Genomic DNA, 17322 nt, shown 5'->3' on the forward strand with positions numbered 1-17322 from the left:
TTTGGGAGGGCTAGACCTAGCAAAAGAAGTTGACATAGCAGGTGCATTTTAAGAAGTCTGTACTGGTTTAAATACGAATGGTGGGAAAATACGATGCTAGGCTTCCTGTTTTCTTATAGTTAGCGCTTGGCATTGTAAAGCCATTTATTGGATGGTTTCACTTTATGCCCGTGATGCTTTATGTTCTTGAAATTGAATTCAGTTAAAGATTCTGTGCACTCTTCACAAAAAGATGTTCATTGTGCTGCAAAGGGAAAAGCTCTCTTGAAGAGATTTGTGGTTAGATAGTGCCAGAAGTTACTTGCATCTTGAATTCATGGAACTTCTGGAAAGATCCCTAAATTTACTATTTCTGAGATGCACATTATCTTTTATATTATTTCAAAGGCATTGACATTCATATTTTGTTTCACCAAAGGGTTCTTTAAAAATTAAAATAACGTTTGTGCTTTCAATGATGAGACTAAGGCATTTGCATTTGAGAAAATGTGGAAAATATAGTTAAAGCATTAAGAAAAGAACCCCGCAATTTCAGGAATTATCACATTTAACCTTTTCAATTATTTCCCTGCATTATTTGAATTCTTTTTGTTTATATGATTGGGATAATATTTTATGAATGATTTATATATGTCTGTCAAAAAACCTACTAAAAGCAGTTTACATTTTATTTATTTATTTATTTATTTATTTATTTATTTATTTATTCATGACATTTTATATATAGGAAGAAAAATTCCAACGTGAAGAAATATTTACTGTGTAGAGGTTTGGTAGAGATAACTATAAAAGTATTGATACTAATACTAGTTCACAATGTTGTCGTAAGTGTAAGTTTCGTCGTGGATAGGATTGTAAAGCTGGATATAAGCAGGTGATTCTATTTTTATTCTCCAAATGAATCTCTCTGTCTTTAGTGTTTCAGGCTCACTGTAAGGATGACAAGTGATTCTGTGCTAAATTCAAATGTTATTCCAAATGGCAACTAACTTGGTTTACATTCAATGCAGTGTTTGGTTATAATCAAATAATACTTGGGGCATTTACAAGGTGAGCCGTATTTTTATTAAGTATAAAGCCATATAGTAGTAATGAAAAGAGCCTCTCATCAAAGAGAATGTGAGTTTCTTTTCTTTCTGTTTCTTTGTTTCTTGGTCTTTCGGTTGATTTTCTTTTCTTTTTTTTTTTTTTAAGATGTATGTATTTATTTTAGAGAATGAGAGAGAGACAGCAAGACAGAGAGAGAGAGCGTGCATGAGCAAGCACGTGGGTAGGGAGGGGCAGAGGGAGAGGGAGAGAGAATCTCAAGCAGACTCCGAGCTGAGCACAGAACCCGGTGTAGGGCTCGATCTCACAACCCTGAGATCACGACCTGAGCCAAAACCAAGAGGCAGATGCTTAACTGACTGTGTCACCTAGGCACCTCTCGGTTGCTTTGTGATTGTCTTACTCTTTTCTAACCAGCTTCAGTGCAATATAGATATATAAATTGAAGGGCATAGTCTCACAACCTATGATATTTTAATAAGAACGCTCACCCACAAGCTTTCACACAAGCACCTTTGAGTCCAGGAGGCATAACCATCTGCTGGTGATTAAGGTGGTGGGATTAAAACCCAGAGACTCAATATTTGGGTCAGGAAACAATCATAATTGATGATGACTATAACAATTTATGACCTTGGAAATGTCAAATTTTACTTCTATTAAAATTTAATACTACTCAATGGGAGCATGCTGGAGATATCCAGAGAAAGGGTAAACGGGGATGCATGAGTCTCCTTGCACGCCTGATCTGACATGAGGAGCAGCCCAGACCTTTGCACCTTGCACGAGCCCTTTGCATTGCCCGTACAGTCGATGGATTATTTCCATATGTGGGAAGATATTTCTCTACATATGTCTACACAACAAATAGTATAGATTCCTAGTCTGCATGTTTATTCCTAAAATCAAGAACTAAAACCCTAGTGCTTCCAAAACAGAGCTTGTTTTTCCTCATAATCACAAAAACCAGCCTTGAACAATTTTATTGTTTTATTTTCAAGCATTGTTCTGCCCTTGGTTTGAATCTGCAAAAATAAAAATAAAAAGGGAAGATGAACCGGCTTTTGTTACGCTGGCCCTGAATTTGCTTAAGTATTCACAGCATCTGTTCCCGTAAGATCACGTTGCATGAATGGGCAGGCGGCTACTTAATTAGACTAAGTTCCTCCTTTCAGAATGATTTTGCCACTGGATCTAAACAAAGAGCTGAATTTTAGATTCATGTAGTCATTTTTTTCTTTAATTGACCAATGTAATTCACTTTTTTTTTTTTTTTTTTGGTGGTGGTGATTTTTAATTGCTGTTTTTATTTTCAAGTCGTCCCTTAGAATTAATCTGTTGGGAGCAGTATATGATTAAAAGGAAAAATGGAGATTTTTAAAATAAGATCAGCAATTCTGCTTCCAGTAGCCACGAAGTCTTTCTGTTTTCCAAAGAAGACATATTAGTCAAGTTTACACAATTAAAGGTAACTCCTTCAGGGTGAAATGAAGTCAGCAATTAGGCGTGAATCCAGAAAGTGGTAGACCCCCATCGGGCAAAGAAATCCAGGGTGGTGATGATGTTTACCTTGTATTTATATGAATGATGAGTTAGGAAAAACAGCTCGTGATGAAAAAAAGGATGGTCCTTTTCATTCCTGCTCTTCACCTGGAATTTTTTGGTAATGATTTATTTATTTATTTATTTATTTATTTATTTATTTATTTATTTATTTATTTGACAGAGAGATATGGGGGGGTGGGCAGTGGGGAGGGAGGGAGAGAGAGACTCTCAAGCAGACTCTCTGCTGAGCACAGAGCCTGATGTGAGGCTCAATCCCAAGACCCTGAGATCAGGACCTGAGCCGAAATCAAGAGTCTGACGCTTAACCGACTGAGCCGCCCAGGAGCCCCCTGGAATTTTTTATCCTTGATTATTCCTTAAATATTTTCTCTTCTCTGTCATTTTCCTTCTCAGTGTTGGCACTGGATTTATAGATGTGTGTTTCTCTTAGGATTTTCTTTGTCTGTCTTCCTCCTTCTTTTTTTTTTTTTTTTAAAGATTTTACTTATTTATTCGACAGAGATAGAAACAGCCCGTGAGAGAGGGAACACAAGCAGGGGCAGTGGGAGAGGAAGAAGCAGGCTCACAGCGGAGGAGCCCGATGTGGGGCTCGATCCCGTAACGCTGGGATCACGCCCCGAGCCGAACGCAGACGCTCAACCGCTGTGCCACCCAGGCGCCCCTGTCTTCCTCCTTCTTATACCTATTAATCTCCTTTCTTCCAGTAGGCCTACTTGATTAATTACCTGATCTGTGGTAAAAAGTCCCACTCCTTGTCTGCTGGCTTCGTTACCTTTTGTCCAATATTTGCCAGACTTCAGTGTACCTAAGTATCACCACTGTTCGTTCCAAGTGAAGCTTCCTCTGTTCCTTGCTCCCAGCTCTGCTGATCGGGTGGGATCGAAGGTGTCCAGGATGAGCTTTTAAGAAACAGGTGGTCTACAGACACTCTTGTGGGAAAGACTTCTGCACATCGTGTTCCTTTTGCTGTTGTAAAAAAACAAAACAAAACAGAATAATCTCTGTACTTTTTCCCTGCTGGAACTGGGGAACAGAGAAGTCTAGCAGCATAGTTATTTATTTCGTTATAAAGTCCTTTTTTTTTCCAAAATGCATGAATGAGCCAGTGTAATAAAATTTAATCAGCCTCTTTACTTTGAGTGTATGTGTACAGCTAGTGTGTGAGTGTTGAGAGCTTTCCTCCCAGCAAGTCCCACATAGGGCCCATCAGAGTTTATTAGTTCACTTAGTTACTCTTTCATGACTGTTCATTCATCAAATATTTATTGAACCTACTTTATGCCAGGAAGTATCTAAGGCACTGGGGAAACAAAGATGAACTTTAGTCTCTACCTGATGAAGACTTCATAGCCTCACGCGAACCTAGCGCAAGGCTGGCAAGCTGAGGCTCCAGAGTTGGCCTCCTGTTTTTGTAAATAAAGTTTTATTGGCACACAGTCACACCCATTCAGTTGCATATTTCCTGTGGCTGCTTTGAAGCTTTACCTGCAGAGATGAGTAGTTGCAACTGAGACCATCCGTAAAGGGAAAACACTTGCTATCTGGCCCTTAAAGAAGTAGTTTGGTGACTCTTGGCTGGTGGCTATGGGGGGAAACAAGCAATGAGTGTTTCCTGGGGAGGCCTAGGTCACAGGCCCTGGAAACCCCAAGAACAAAGAAACATAATGATCTTTGGAGCTGAAAAGGGTGCACTGAGAAGGGAAGGTGCTCTTTAGGTGGGCCGTGGAAACACATTAGGAGTCTGGCAGATGGAAGAGTCTTCTTGCCAGAAGGACTGTACCTTGGGGAACATCAGAGATCCTGAGGAGGCTGAGAAGAGCTCAGCTTGACTGGGCCAGTTGGTGACGGAGAGCGGAAGCTGTTGCAGGGCAGGCGGGAGCTGTAGGTGGGGTCAGGTTAGGGAGGAGCTTGGACTTCATCCTCCCACCAGTGATTCCGATTCTGGCCCTCATGAGAGGCCTTAAAAGAATGCAGATGCCCACGCCTCCCTTCAGCTCATCGCAATTAGACTTTCTGGAAGTAATGTTGGAATCTTTAGTTTCATCAAGTTTCTGAGGATCGACTGGCCTGGCAGATTTGAGAACCTCTGCTAAAGGCATTAGAAGTTTAGGAGATTTCTCAGCTTACATAATTACATGCTCGGATTTGCATTAGGAAGATACTTCTACTGTACTGTGTGCAGAGTGTTCTAGAGCTTGAGGTCGGGGCTGTGGATCAGGTGACAGAAAGGACTTAGACTCAGGCAGTGATGGTGAGATGGGGAAGAGAGTCAGATTTGAGACATATTTCAGAGCTGGGTTTGACAGTGATTCATGGCAACTGGAATGGGGTGGCAGAGGGCGAGGGTCAAAGGTGAGATTTGGAGGAAGATTTGGGAGTGTGGCTTGTTGTGATGGTATTAGCTAGCCCCAAGCATGTGGGGAATAAACTGCAATTCTTTGATTATTTGAAGATTTACGTGAAAAAAAATTTCCAGCTTTTACTAACTCTAAGATAACCCAGAAAAAGAATTGTATGTGGAGATCTCTTGAGGAGTGAATATTCCTAAGAAAGCAGAGGTTAAGGGAATTGTAAGATGGTTCGGTTGGTATTTTTTCAGATGAAATATGATCTCTATTAACTGAAAAATGGGAAGGAACGAATCAAAAACCCAGTGGACCCACAAAAGCAGAAGTTGTGAGTTAAATTTGGAGCAATAAGTCATCATCTGTAATCCTTAAAGCACTGCGGGATTTGCAAGTCATATTTAGAGCATAATAAAATTCAAATTATCAGTGTGATTATTAACAATATTGATTAATAACTTTGACCCTAAATATGCTTGTGGGAAAAAGGTTTTTCTGACTTTATATAACTCTGCAGTTTGCTAACAGCATTGGTCTTAATTATTGCCTGCCTCTCAGAATCTATCTTTGTTATTTCATTTTACTTGCTAATAGCAAGAAGCTTTCCATCTATTTCTGTGCCTTTTAATCTTGGGGTTTAAACATACAAGAGTGCCATTAAAATGATTTGTTCTTGGTTTTGATGTATTCTTTGAAACATTCCTAATAACCGAGACTTTTAAAGGGTTTAAATAACCTCTTAGGGATAAGGAATGAAAAAAGCCAATGCAATTTTGGGGGGAGGACAACAATAATAAAATCCGAATTATTTTAAAATTTCCATAGCCTAACGTACATATATTTACTATTTTTGAGGAAGGTAGGAACAATTTTGACTGAGGAGGTGGCTCATTCTGTGAGTGTATTATTTGAAAACTGGGATCTAATGTGATCCAAGTGAATAATTAAAAAAAATGAATTAAATCCCCGAAAATCTGTGGAAAAAGCACAGGAAAGAGGTATTTTTGAAATGGTTAGCATCCCAGAGAAAGTAAAGGCTCCTAGAATTTGTTTGGCGTCAACCAGCATAATGAAGTCTCTGGAACAACAGTTATTTAGGTTGGTGAGCTACCTGAAACGGTTACAGGTTGAAATGAAATCTTCATATTCTTTAAGGTTATTGACAAGATTGCTCTATTATTTATTTACATTTAGATAATAAAATAATTTTTATAAAAGACATTTTTTTTTGCCTTAAGGGAGATAGTTTTTACTTTTCCTTAGCTTAGAAATCAAGAACTTATGTTCTAATATTCAAGTCTATCAGTGCAGTTGAAAATTGGGGTGTCATAGAGGATGTCGCTATTTCAGGCTCTGTGCAGTCACATGCTGACGACTGGTAAGATGGAATCCTGCCGTGAAGAGAAATCAGGGAGGATGGGGCTGGCCGGGGTATGGGCCTCTCCGTTGACGTCCACTCCCAGATGTCCCCACATGGTGATGATTTCTCTGCAGTGTGTGTTTTGTCTTCTGATTGTTTCATGATCGACCATGATCCAAGCTTTTATTAAGTGGAAAGAGAAGTCACTGTCATCATTGTTTAAAACATATTTGATAGATTTACTTGCTGTTTTGTCTCCATCTTCTCTTCGTGCAAAATGCTTATCTGTCTGTCTTAATTATTCGGTCTCCTGCTCCTCAGTTATGAGCAAGCCTCTAACCTACATATTCAATAAGAACCTGGAGTTTTCTTCTTTGATTTTATAGCTATATTCATCAGAGACCAATTGAGTTATTCTAAGAGAATGTCATTTTAAAACACCTGTGTCTTTCATAATTAATGGAGGTCAGAGTTAAGTTTTATAGTGTCTCTAGATAAAATGAGTCATTTAGTTAATATGCTCATGATGGCTCAACCTTTTCTTTAATGCCGGCTGAATTTTATTACTTTACACGAAGACACAAATGAACTTCGTCTATTAAGGCCCGCACTGCTCCCTTAGAGAATTTATTGTTGTGCTTAGTGATTTGTTGCTAATAGGCCACTGGGGAACATGAACGGACGCAGGAATGAGTTATGCAATCCTACAATCAATAAGAAATAAACTCCAGTGAGGAGCGAGAAAGCGCACTCAGACGTCTAGTGGGGAAGCTGTCAGTTTGTGTCTGCCAAATTTAATGGCTTTGTGATTTGAATTATTCAGTCTGTTGGATCTATGTATCCCTCATATATTATTACTCCTAAAAGTAATACAGTTATTACATTTGAATGCACAATGTCAAATTTTATTCCAAGACATGTGAAAAAAAGGAGATCCATACCGAGGGAAGAAAAACTCATACTTTTATTTACTGTCGTTGTAAAACTGAACATTTACAGCAAGGTACACTCTTGCTTTGTACTTCCGTAACGAGAGTGGGCAAATGGAAATACAGAATAGTTCCCCTTAAGCTGTGCAATTAATACATTCTAAAACCTCTAATCTCTTAACCTCTTTCACCACTGCCTTTGTCCCCGAAGAATGGCAATATTCCTTATTACTACCTATTTACATCTCAGGGTGTTAGGAAGATGAATGAGACCACTTAAATGCTTTGGATTGCTCAAAGCATTGCCCTACGAGAGACACTGACCCTATGTGAAACATTTGGTTAGCATTCCCTGCTGGCGGGGAGCCAGAACCATTACTCCTTCACGTTGGCAAGGTTGGTAGCCCTTCTCATGAACCTCACATGTATTGTTTTCCGTCCTCTGTGTGCTCACGATGGCAAGATAAAGTGGTTGCTCGTTCTCTAATGCCCCGGAGAACAGTCATTTCCAGGGACCATAGATCTCACTTTAGTGTGTGAGTGGCCCAACATCTGGGAATATCAATTTTTTATTCCCTTTAGAAGATTTTCTTTCTTTTTGTAATCTTTAACTTCGTAGGTCGTTGACCTCAACTGTGATGGATCAGGCTGTCTTGGGAGATTTCAGGTCCCTCATGTTGCTAGCTGGATTGGAATGTTTCCAATAGCAAAAATGGACTCGAAGTTGTACTTGGAACCAAATAGTTTGAGGAATAGTAGAATCCACGCTGTGTTTTGTCAGGTTCTTAGGTTCCAGGGAGGTGATTAGGGAATTCCACAAATATTTCGTTTCTGTTTCATTTTTTAAAATATCTTTTAAATCGTTGAAAATCGCGATAAAGTGAATACTGTAGGTGCCACATTACTTATTTATACTATTGAAAGATCCAGGAAGGCATTAAATTGCCTACTTGGGTTTTGTGTAGACGACAGTAGTGTAGTAAACAAATATTTGAAAGCCCCTACCAAATCTTTGTCTCTGAAATCAAGCAAAAAATAGCAACAAAAATGTGACCACCAACTGACGCAAAGATTGACCTTAAATAGATGTTGAGGCGGTGCAAAGTTACAGATAACGTGTTTCCAATAATTCGATTTTCAGAATTTTTAAGTTAGCTTAATCAATTGACTATATTAACAAATATTGTATGTAAGTACTCATTGAATGAGTTTTTGTTAATAAAGAATTATCCTTCCGGGGCACCTGGTGGCTCAGTCCATTAAACATCTCTTGATTTCTGCTCAGGTCACGATCTCAGGGTCGTGAGATCGAGCACTGCGTTGGGCTCTGTGCTGAGTGGGGAGCCTGCTTAAGATTCTCTCTCTCCCTCTCCCTCTGCACCTACCCCCACCTCTCCCTCTCCTTATCTAAAAAAAAAAAAAAAAAAGAGAGAGAGAAGAAGAAAAAAGAATTATCCTCCATCTCCCTCTTTTACATGCTGAGATTTCATTTAAAATTGTTTTGAAATATGGTACTGAGTTACAAACACAAAAACACTCAAAGTATTTCTCAGGAATTTATTGAAATATGTCAGAATAACGGGTCTTTTTTTCTGATGGTTACATATTCATGCAACTCTCTTGGCCATTTCATATCTAAAAAGGGTCATGGTCTTTAGGAATCTGTGTGACTTAAATATACTGAGAGAGAGTATAGCATAGCTCTCTCTTGTCATAAATGAAGAAACGTGGGCACTCTTCAAGTATGGGCAGGCAGTTTCAGGGAGAATTCATGGGAAATAAGGAGGGAGGAAGGAGGGACCATTTAATCAGCCAGACCAGTAGGATTAACTTGTTCGCCTAATGGGCAGACATATGTCACAGTCAGATCTCAGTCCTAGGGGTGAGAATCAATTACCTAGAATCAAAAGCTTGCCATTAGCAGTGTTGAGACTTGAATCCTCTCAAAATGATATGTAAATGCACCTGTGAATGAACAATGAAGACATGAAATAATTGTGCTGTAACAACTATTACCGTGTATTTCTGTGTGTGTGTGTGTGTGTGTGTGTGTGTGTGAGAGTGTGGGTGCTGGTGAAATTGGGAAGGGGTCATGGGATGACTGGCAGGTGAAGCTGAGTGGCATGGTGAGCCAAGGGACAGCGTGGTGTGAGAGGTCTTGATACTAATGCTGGGGCTTTATCTGATCCTAATAATCTTGAATAAATTATATCGTATCTCTTAATTTGCAGACTTTTCCTCTTTGGCAAATTGAAGGTATATAACCTGTAATGATGACTTAGCTTTAGAATTCTTGAATCTCTGCCTTTTTTTTTTTTTTAAAGATAAAAAACCCCACAAAACAAAAAACTGAGATGGTTTAAAAATAATGACCCGTTTGCCTCTTGTAACCCAGAAAATATCAAAGGAAAAGTTCCAGTCTTTGCTGGTGCTTCTGTCCATTGGGACACTGGGCATGGCGGTGGTGGTGGTGGCGGCATCTCACAATTAACTGTGGCTTTCTTTCTCCCCTTCCCTTCTGTTCGTCTCTTGCGTGTCTCCACCATACTGATGTATCCCTGACCAGATGGCAGTGAGGGCGCCAGAGGTGTCAGGTGTTACGGGAAGTAAGAGTAAATGGTTGAAATATACCAGCAATGGTGGGCGGGGGAGGGCTACTTGCAGACTGACACCTGACGGGCAGAAAAAGGATGGTTTTTTTGTGGAGTGAGTTTTGCTTAGGGAGATGTGGACCGAGAATGTGGCATGTTTCTTATCATAATCAGCGTCTTCCTGTCTTGTTCTGTTGGGGCTGCTAGAACAAAACTTGACAGACTTGGGTGGCTTGTAAACAATGGAAATTTATATCTCACAGTTCTGGAGGCTGGGAGCCCAAGATCAGGGAGCATGACTGGGTTCTGGGGAGGGCCCTCTTCCGGGTTGCAGATGGCGGACATCTCGCTGTGTCCTCCCATGGTGTCTGGAGCCTCTTTTATCAGGCCGTGAATCCCTCATGACCTAATCATCTAGTCCTGCCTCCTATTACCATCACCTTGGGAGTTAGGATTTCAACATAAGACTTTTGGGGAGACACAGACATTCACACCATAGCCCTTCCCTCATGGACACACCTGAAAACTGGACCCCGGAGTTTCAGAGAATGACTTCTCTACCTCCTCCAACCTACTCTCCAAGTAGAGAGAGGTCTTTGAACTTTTCTCTCCAGTTGTCCTGTCCAGAGCTCTACAGAGCATGGTGGATACTACCATCCTCTTTCCTCAGTGGTGTGGAGGAAATTCCAGCTCTTAGTTTGTGTATGGGATGTGCTTTTCTAGAAAGTTCCAGATATGGATGCATGTGTGTGTGTGTGTGTGTGTGTACCTACATGGCAGGGGGTTGGGTATATGAGGGGAAGAGAGAGAGAGAGGGAAGGAGAGAGGGATAGGGAGGGAGGTGGCCTTGTGACCTCATCAGAGCCCCTAGGTAATTAATTAACTAAAAATATGAATACTTTCTTTTACTGAAAATATTTACAGAAAAAGTCTTTCTTAAAAGAGCTAGTGAGTTGAAGAGTGTGATGACTGTATCCCGGAACCATAAGATAAACAGTTTTGTCTTCTGTTCTAAAAAGCCAACAGTGCCATACCGTCCCTACTGACAGCAGCCCCCACTCCTGAACACAATCATCATGGTGCCCTATGCCTCAAACCTGAAATGCCTGGAGAGCAGAGTTCTCTTTCCTTCTCTGTACAATGGAGAATATACTGAGAATTTCAGTGTCTCTGGAAATTTCAGTATTTTCCATAAACCATCTAGAAGTGGCTACAATCGATGGAGTGGTTGCAATGGATCAGAAACAATGCCACATGTTTTCCTTGGATGTAGCCCTCCCAACAGCTGCAGGGCGTAGGTAGGACTCTTAGCCCCATTTTACAGATGAGAAGACTGAGGCACGGAGTTGCTTAAGCTTCCTTCCTGAGGTTGTGTAAGTGGCACAGCTTTGGTTTTTGCACAGATATTCTTAACCAGGAGGTGATCCCACCTCCCGGAGTCAAGGCACGGTGACCGCTGGCGGCATTCTAGAGGCAGGAAGCCAATTACGAGACCGGTGTGAGGGTAGGGAGCCATGGTGCTCATAAAGGCAATGTGTGTACGGCCTGTAATTGCCCCTGGTGCCACTTGTAAGCCTCTCATCTGAAAGATTGATCTGTGCGTGCGTCTCGATTTCCCGCTTCTCTTAGAGGAGTCCTGCTGGCCTCTGTTCACATCAGGTGAAGGCTTGGCGCATCTGCAGATGCTCGCCGGCCTCCAGGGGTGCTTTCCTTGGCAGCTCCTTGCACGCGGAGTTCACATTCCTTCCCCTGCAGGAAGATGTTTCTGTTGGAAACCTTGCCTCTGCATGGTGCCCGACTAAATAAAAATAGACTCTGCCGTCACATTCCCTCGTCGGAGGCATCCTTAATCCGGGTCCGCAGAAAGGGCTGTGGGCCATCTGCAGTAAGCGAGAGGGGAAGTTCCCCCAAATGGCTTTGTGGCGGAGGTGGCATGTGCCAAGCAATGCTTCTGGGAGCTTCTCTGGCATTATTTCAGAGATAAAATTGGAGGTTCGGAAAGAGTGTGGTGAGGAGGCCGCTGAAGTGCTTTGGAGGTGGCAGTGTGCACTGAGTGTGGGATGACAGTGCCCCCGTGGGGGCTGACCTGGGAGAAAGTAGAGTGCCTGGGGGGGGGGCAGCGCCTGGGACACATGAGACCGCTCTGAAAGTGAACTTGTCCCTTTTCTTCTTCCAAGCAGTGTGCACACACATGCTGCTGGATGCTGGCTTCCCTCTCGGCTTTGTCTTCCCATCCCTACCCATTCAGTAAGGCTGTTTCTCGGTCTCCTCAAGGTCATGCCCTTGGCTTGACTTGGCTGTTACTTGTCACTCCCACCGGGACACCATTTCTGACATCTACCCTCCTCCCCAAATAATGAAAATAATCTACTTCTGACTGCCATCGGGAAACTTTCCTTACTCTCTTGGTGCCGTGGAAAGCATCTTGGAGCAGCCCCTTACGTGAAACCCTGGCGTCTTGGAGACCCTTCCCACTCTCATAGCGCCTGCTTTCCATAATATGCCTGTTCTCCTGCATTTCCTGCTTACACCTGGGCTAACTTTCTCCTCCGGGGTTCCCGGAGTGTGGCTCCGGCTGCACCAGCTCCTCATCGGCATGAGGTCAAGGGGGCGGTCGTGATTTGAGTCCGAGCCCAGAGCATCTCTCACGAGGGAGGCCAATTTTTTTCCAAAAGCTACGGCAATGAAGTCCAGAGCCTAATGGTGACTGATACCTGTGTTCCCCCCCTGCTATGCTGATGTCAACTGCATATTTCATTGTTCTTCCCCTTCACTGTTGAAAACAGAGAGTTTCCTTTTCTCTGCTTTCTTGCTTCCCACTTGGGCAGCCGGAGGGGACCCTCTCAAACCCTTGATTGGCAGACCGACAAGTTTATGCTTCTACACGTCCACACACTGAATCGGTCCAACAAGGGAGAACACTGTGATGCAATGACTGTGGTTGAATTCAAAAGCTGGAGGTGTGGTAATTGTAAATCGTGGTGAGTGTCGGTGATCTTTAAGAATGAAGACTCGTGAAGAATGGCTTTGTATTGTCTTACTTAACTTCAACTCAGTTTCAGAATCCATTGCCTACGTCCTTTGGTCCATGCCACATAGATCAAGAGAGTCCATTAATAATTGAGATTTACCTTAGTCACACACACACAGACCCATAAACACACACACCTTATTCCTTAACTTTCTTGCCAATCCCAAATGTGCACCTGTTGTCATATTGAGTGCCTCTCTGAACTCTGAGTTGCAAGGAAAACTTCTAAACACATTCTTAGCAGGAGAAGCAAAAATCGTTACTTTGTTTTCCCTCGTTATCATAATTTTTATGACTTGTAATATTTTGCATCTATTAAAAATAAAACTGTTCTCTTTTTGTGTTTTGTAGAAACTACCTCTTCAGGTTACAGCTTGAGGATTTGTCTCTGATCCAGGTAGGTGCAATTTATCTTTCTCAAACTTGCGTTTTCCATCCCAGTTAGCTTACTGTCAGAGGGAACGAAGACAGATGTCTGTAAAGGTACTAATCAGGACAGAGCGGGGGTGCACTTCCCCAGCGGGCCAGGCTGCGGGACTCCTGGCTGCCCTGTTTGTCATGACTCATCACCTGCTGTCATTCCGCATTGGCCCTTTTCTCCTTCGGGGCAGCCTCCCTTCCTTCCATGGGCATCATCCCCATTTATTCTTCACCAAATGGTAGATAACTCAAAAGACACCTTCTCAATATCTGGAGGACCCCCCCCCCCTCGCCGTTAGAAGAGTCGCTAATTATAAGTTCGCTCCCTTTAGCCATCAGATTTTTGTAAAAGTCAATTTCCTTAGAAAAACACCTCTGTTTCCTCTTTATCACTTTTAATGAAATCAGTATGAATAAAGGGGTTAAAAACCACATAGAGCAAAGAATAAGTGATGATAGATAAAAATGCAATTTATTTCCGGTTTTACCGTTTGAAGAAGGAGCCTGAGATCCTTCTGCCTGAATAGAGTATTTATTTTAATGGGAGTTGTGAATCACAAGGACCCACTTTTGCCCTGCAGGCTTTCTGAAGTGTCTGGTAACCAGGGTCTCCTTGCATAAGGGGAGAGTTAGGCCATGAATATCTCCTTGGCCGAGCATCTGGAACTCCCCATGGAACGTGCCAGAACTCCTGGGCGCTATGCATCTTGGGAAAAGTTCTTAAACCAATTTGAGTATCACCCTCGTGTACTAGAGCTCTAAGAGGTAGTGGAGAGAAGTTGATACTAGTTTCTTCTCTATGTAATGCTGGTATTTGTGAACATTCAGGAAAGTTTAGAGTGAGGGTTTAATACTAGACCTATCTTTTATTCACAAGGGCCTCAAAATAAGCCAAAGCTAATTTTGGTAAAAAGCAAGGGCTCTGAAGATCTATGGACCCGAGTTTGCGATATAGCTTCATGCGTCCCAGCAACTGTGTGTTTCCTCATCTGTGAAATGGCCACAAGGCACTATTACCGTCACACTGTCACTGCTAAAATTAGATGAAGGAAGGTGTGCAGAAGGGAGAAGGCATAGTGATTTCTCAACAAATGTTAATTGCTTTTGTTTTTAAAAGTGATAATGACAAATAATGACTTATCATAATCATTTCATCACACCAGGCAGTGAATTAGTTGTCTTGCCACTGCAATTTAGTATGTAAGTCTTTAAATGAGTTGATTTATTGGTAAAATAATGAAAGTATTAAGAAATCAAAATGATCAGCAGTTTAACCAAAATACTGTTTTAAAACTCCGATTTTCAATAATCTTTTATAAAAGGTATAGACCTTTTCACCAGATGAGAACTATATATTACGCTCGTGAGGTTCTCACGGTACATCAGACTGTCTGCCGCAGTGTGTGTGGGAAAAAGTGGAGAGCGTAGACGTGTGTACAAACATTTGTTTACATGCATATACTCATTTCCTTGTCTCCTAGTTGTCTTGGCTGAGAGGGTCTGGAAACATTGGCAGCCTAGTAGCAATAAGCACATTTAATATACAGTTCTTGGTTTCTTTTCTTTCTTTTTTTTTTTAAGATTTTATTTGAGAGAGAGAGAATGCACAAACGTGGGGGAGGGGCAGCGGGAGAGGGAGAAGCAGACTCCCCACTGAGCAGGGAGCCCCACTGGGGCTTGATCCCAGGACCCTGGGATCATGACCCAAGCTGAAGGTAGATGCTTAACTGACTGAGAGACCCAGGCGCCCCTACAGTTCTTGGTTTCTAAATTTAATTCTCCACTAAAAGGAACCAAAGTTTCTTGGAGAAGTAGCTGGTTCCAGGGCCTGGGCAGCAAAAGTTCCAGAGAAGCTGGGATATCTTGTTGTTTCCGGAATGAAAGAGATATTCAAAGCATGATGAGGGCAAGTCAGAAGACCTGGGAGCCAGCTGAAGCGGGCTTACTGAAGAAATCTGGGACAATTTGATTGTTAAAAAAATAATGATGGTCTCCGATTCTAACATGTTGAATAACCTAAGAATGAATGAGGATATACTAACATCAAAATAACTGAATAAGTACACAGAGGAGGCAGAAGGGCCATTCTTCCTTCTGTCAAATGCCAGCTGCCAAATATTGAAAGAATGATCTAGTTACAAAATTATTATTTGGCTACCATGATACTAAAAATTGATTCAGGCACAAGTGATCAATGGCTGTGAAAATGTATGGGTGAGACTTTGATGAGGACCAACATATTTATGTAGCCTCAAAGTATTTACCTATAACATATTTATTCATGATAAGAGGAAAACTGTTTCTTGATGGTGAAGAAACCCAGCCAGTCTCACCGTAACCTAGTAATCAAAGGTCCCTTTACCTTTAATGGGACAAAGAGCCAGCAAATGTGTCCTGATTCAGTGGACAGAGAAGGACACAGCAGGATTTCCTCGATATTCAAACTACAGATTATAACCAGTTTCATCAGGAGGAACCATCACACAGACCAAAACTGAGGGGCATTCTATAAAAAATTGGCCTCTACTCTTCAAAAATCACCAGACCATGAAAGGCGTGAAAAGAAAGAAGGGCTAGTCCCTCATCAAGGAGACAAAATGCCTTGGTAGGCAAATGAGACACTTGGTCCAACTCGTATCTTGGAACAGAAAGAAAAACTTTTTTTTTTCTTCTCTATCAAGGACACTGCTGGGAAAGCTGGCAAAATTTTAATGTCTGGGGACACCTGGGTGGCTCAGTCGGTTGAGCATCTGCCTTTGGCTCAGGTCATGATCCCAGGGTCTTGGGATCGAGTCCTGCATTGGGCTCCTTGCTCAGCGGGGAGCCTGCTTCTCCCTCTGCCTGCCATGCCCTCTGCTTGTGCGTGCTCTCTCTCTCTCTCTGGCAAATGAATAAATAAAATCTTAAAAAAAATTTTTTTTTAATGTCTGTAGATGAGATAGTAGAAATGTATTATTTTCTGATTTTGATAACTGTGATGTGATTGGGTAGGAAAGTGATCTTGTTCTTTGGGCAAACCTACTGAGATAAGTAGGGGTAAAGGGCATGGTTTTTCCAGCATATTCTGAGATCATTTAAAAAATTATAATACGTGCACCCAGAGAGGAAGAATGATAAAGCAAATATAAAATAATTAATGGGGAAATCTAAGAATTTAGGTGAAGGGCTTGTGGGAGTCCATTGTGTTTTTCTTGCAACTTTTCTTTAAGTTATTGCAAAATAAAGAAATGCAAAGAATCGGGCCATGCGTTTGCCGCCGACCTTGTATGCTGTTTCTGTGGGGGCAGAGAAACCAAGTTGCTCTTCCCATCATTGCTTCCCTTTGTTGTGATTGCGTTTTGGTGGAAATTAAGGTCAGGTCATTGATGGAGCTGAACTCTGGAAAACCCATCAGCATCACCACCTGGTAAGAGAGAGAGCACAGTCTACTGACAAAGGACCCAGCAAGAAGACCGTGACTTTCAGAACGGTGGCTTTGACGACACAGCCCTGGTGATAGCTGTTAGATGTTGCTGTGCCTTTGGTGCAAAACAGTATAATTCTCCTCTTGCACATTTTGTGGTTGTGTGTGCCGCTTGGGAGCCTACTGTTTACTCAGTGTGGAGAGAGAGAAAGCTGGCTGTTCTTCCCGACAGACTGGTCTTTCTTATGTGTCTTCAGTAAAACTGTCTTATTGATTTCTATGAATAATTTATTTTAATTTATTTAATTTAAATGATGATTTCCAAGGGTGGCCCAAAAGAGAGGCGTACTGATAAGGAGGGGGTTGTGCTGGTGTCATAAATGGCACTGTGCAATAGAAACATGGCTCATGCCTAGTTGATTGAAACTGGTGGTCCCATTGAAATAAGTACAGAGAAATGGGAATTGTTTTTAATAATATATTGGTCTTAACTCATTCTATCAAAAATGTCATTTCAATAAGAACTCATTATAAGAAATTAATGAGACGTTACATTTCTTCTTCTTTTTATTTATTTTTTTGGATTAAATCTATAAAATCTCAGTGTGGATTTTACACATAGAGCACATG

At 41.6% G+C, this 17322-nt stretch overlaps 1 protein-coding gene across 14 annotated transcripts in view; it reads left to right on the top strand.

Annotated features, from left to right (window-relative positions):
- SEMA5A (semaphorin 5A) overlaps positions 1–17322 on the top strand; it is a 475859-nt gene that overhangs the window by 210196 nt on the left and 248341 nt on the right. For all 14 annotated transcript variants that reach the window (XM_087867978.1, XM_045795947.2, XM_045795944.2 and 11 more), the window contains exon 4: positions 13221–13266. In XM_087867978.1, the coding sequence (XP_087724104.1) occupies positions 13221–13266 (46 nt within the window). The remainder of the gene's footprint in view (positions 1–13220; positions 13267–17322) is intronic.

The sequence above is a fragment of the Ursus americanus genome, chromosome 15 (assembly GCF_024610735.1).
Source record: "Ursus americanus isolate L20-20 chromosome 15, mUrsAme1.1.p, whole genome shotgun sequence".
Lineage (NCBI taxonomy): Eukaryota > Metazoa > Chordata > Mammalia > Carnivora > Ursidae > Ursus > Ursus americanus.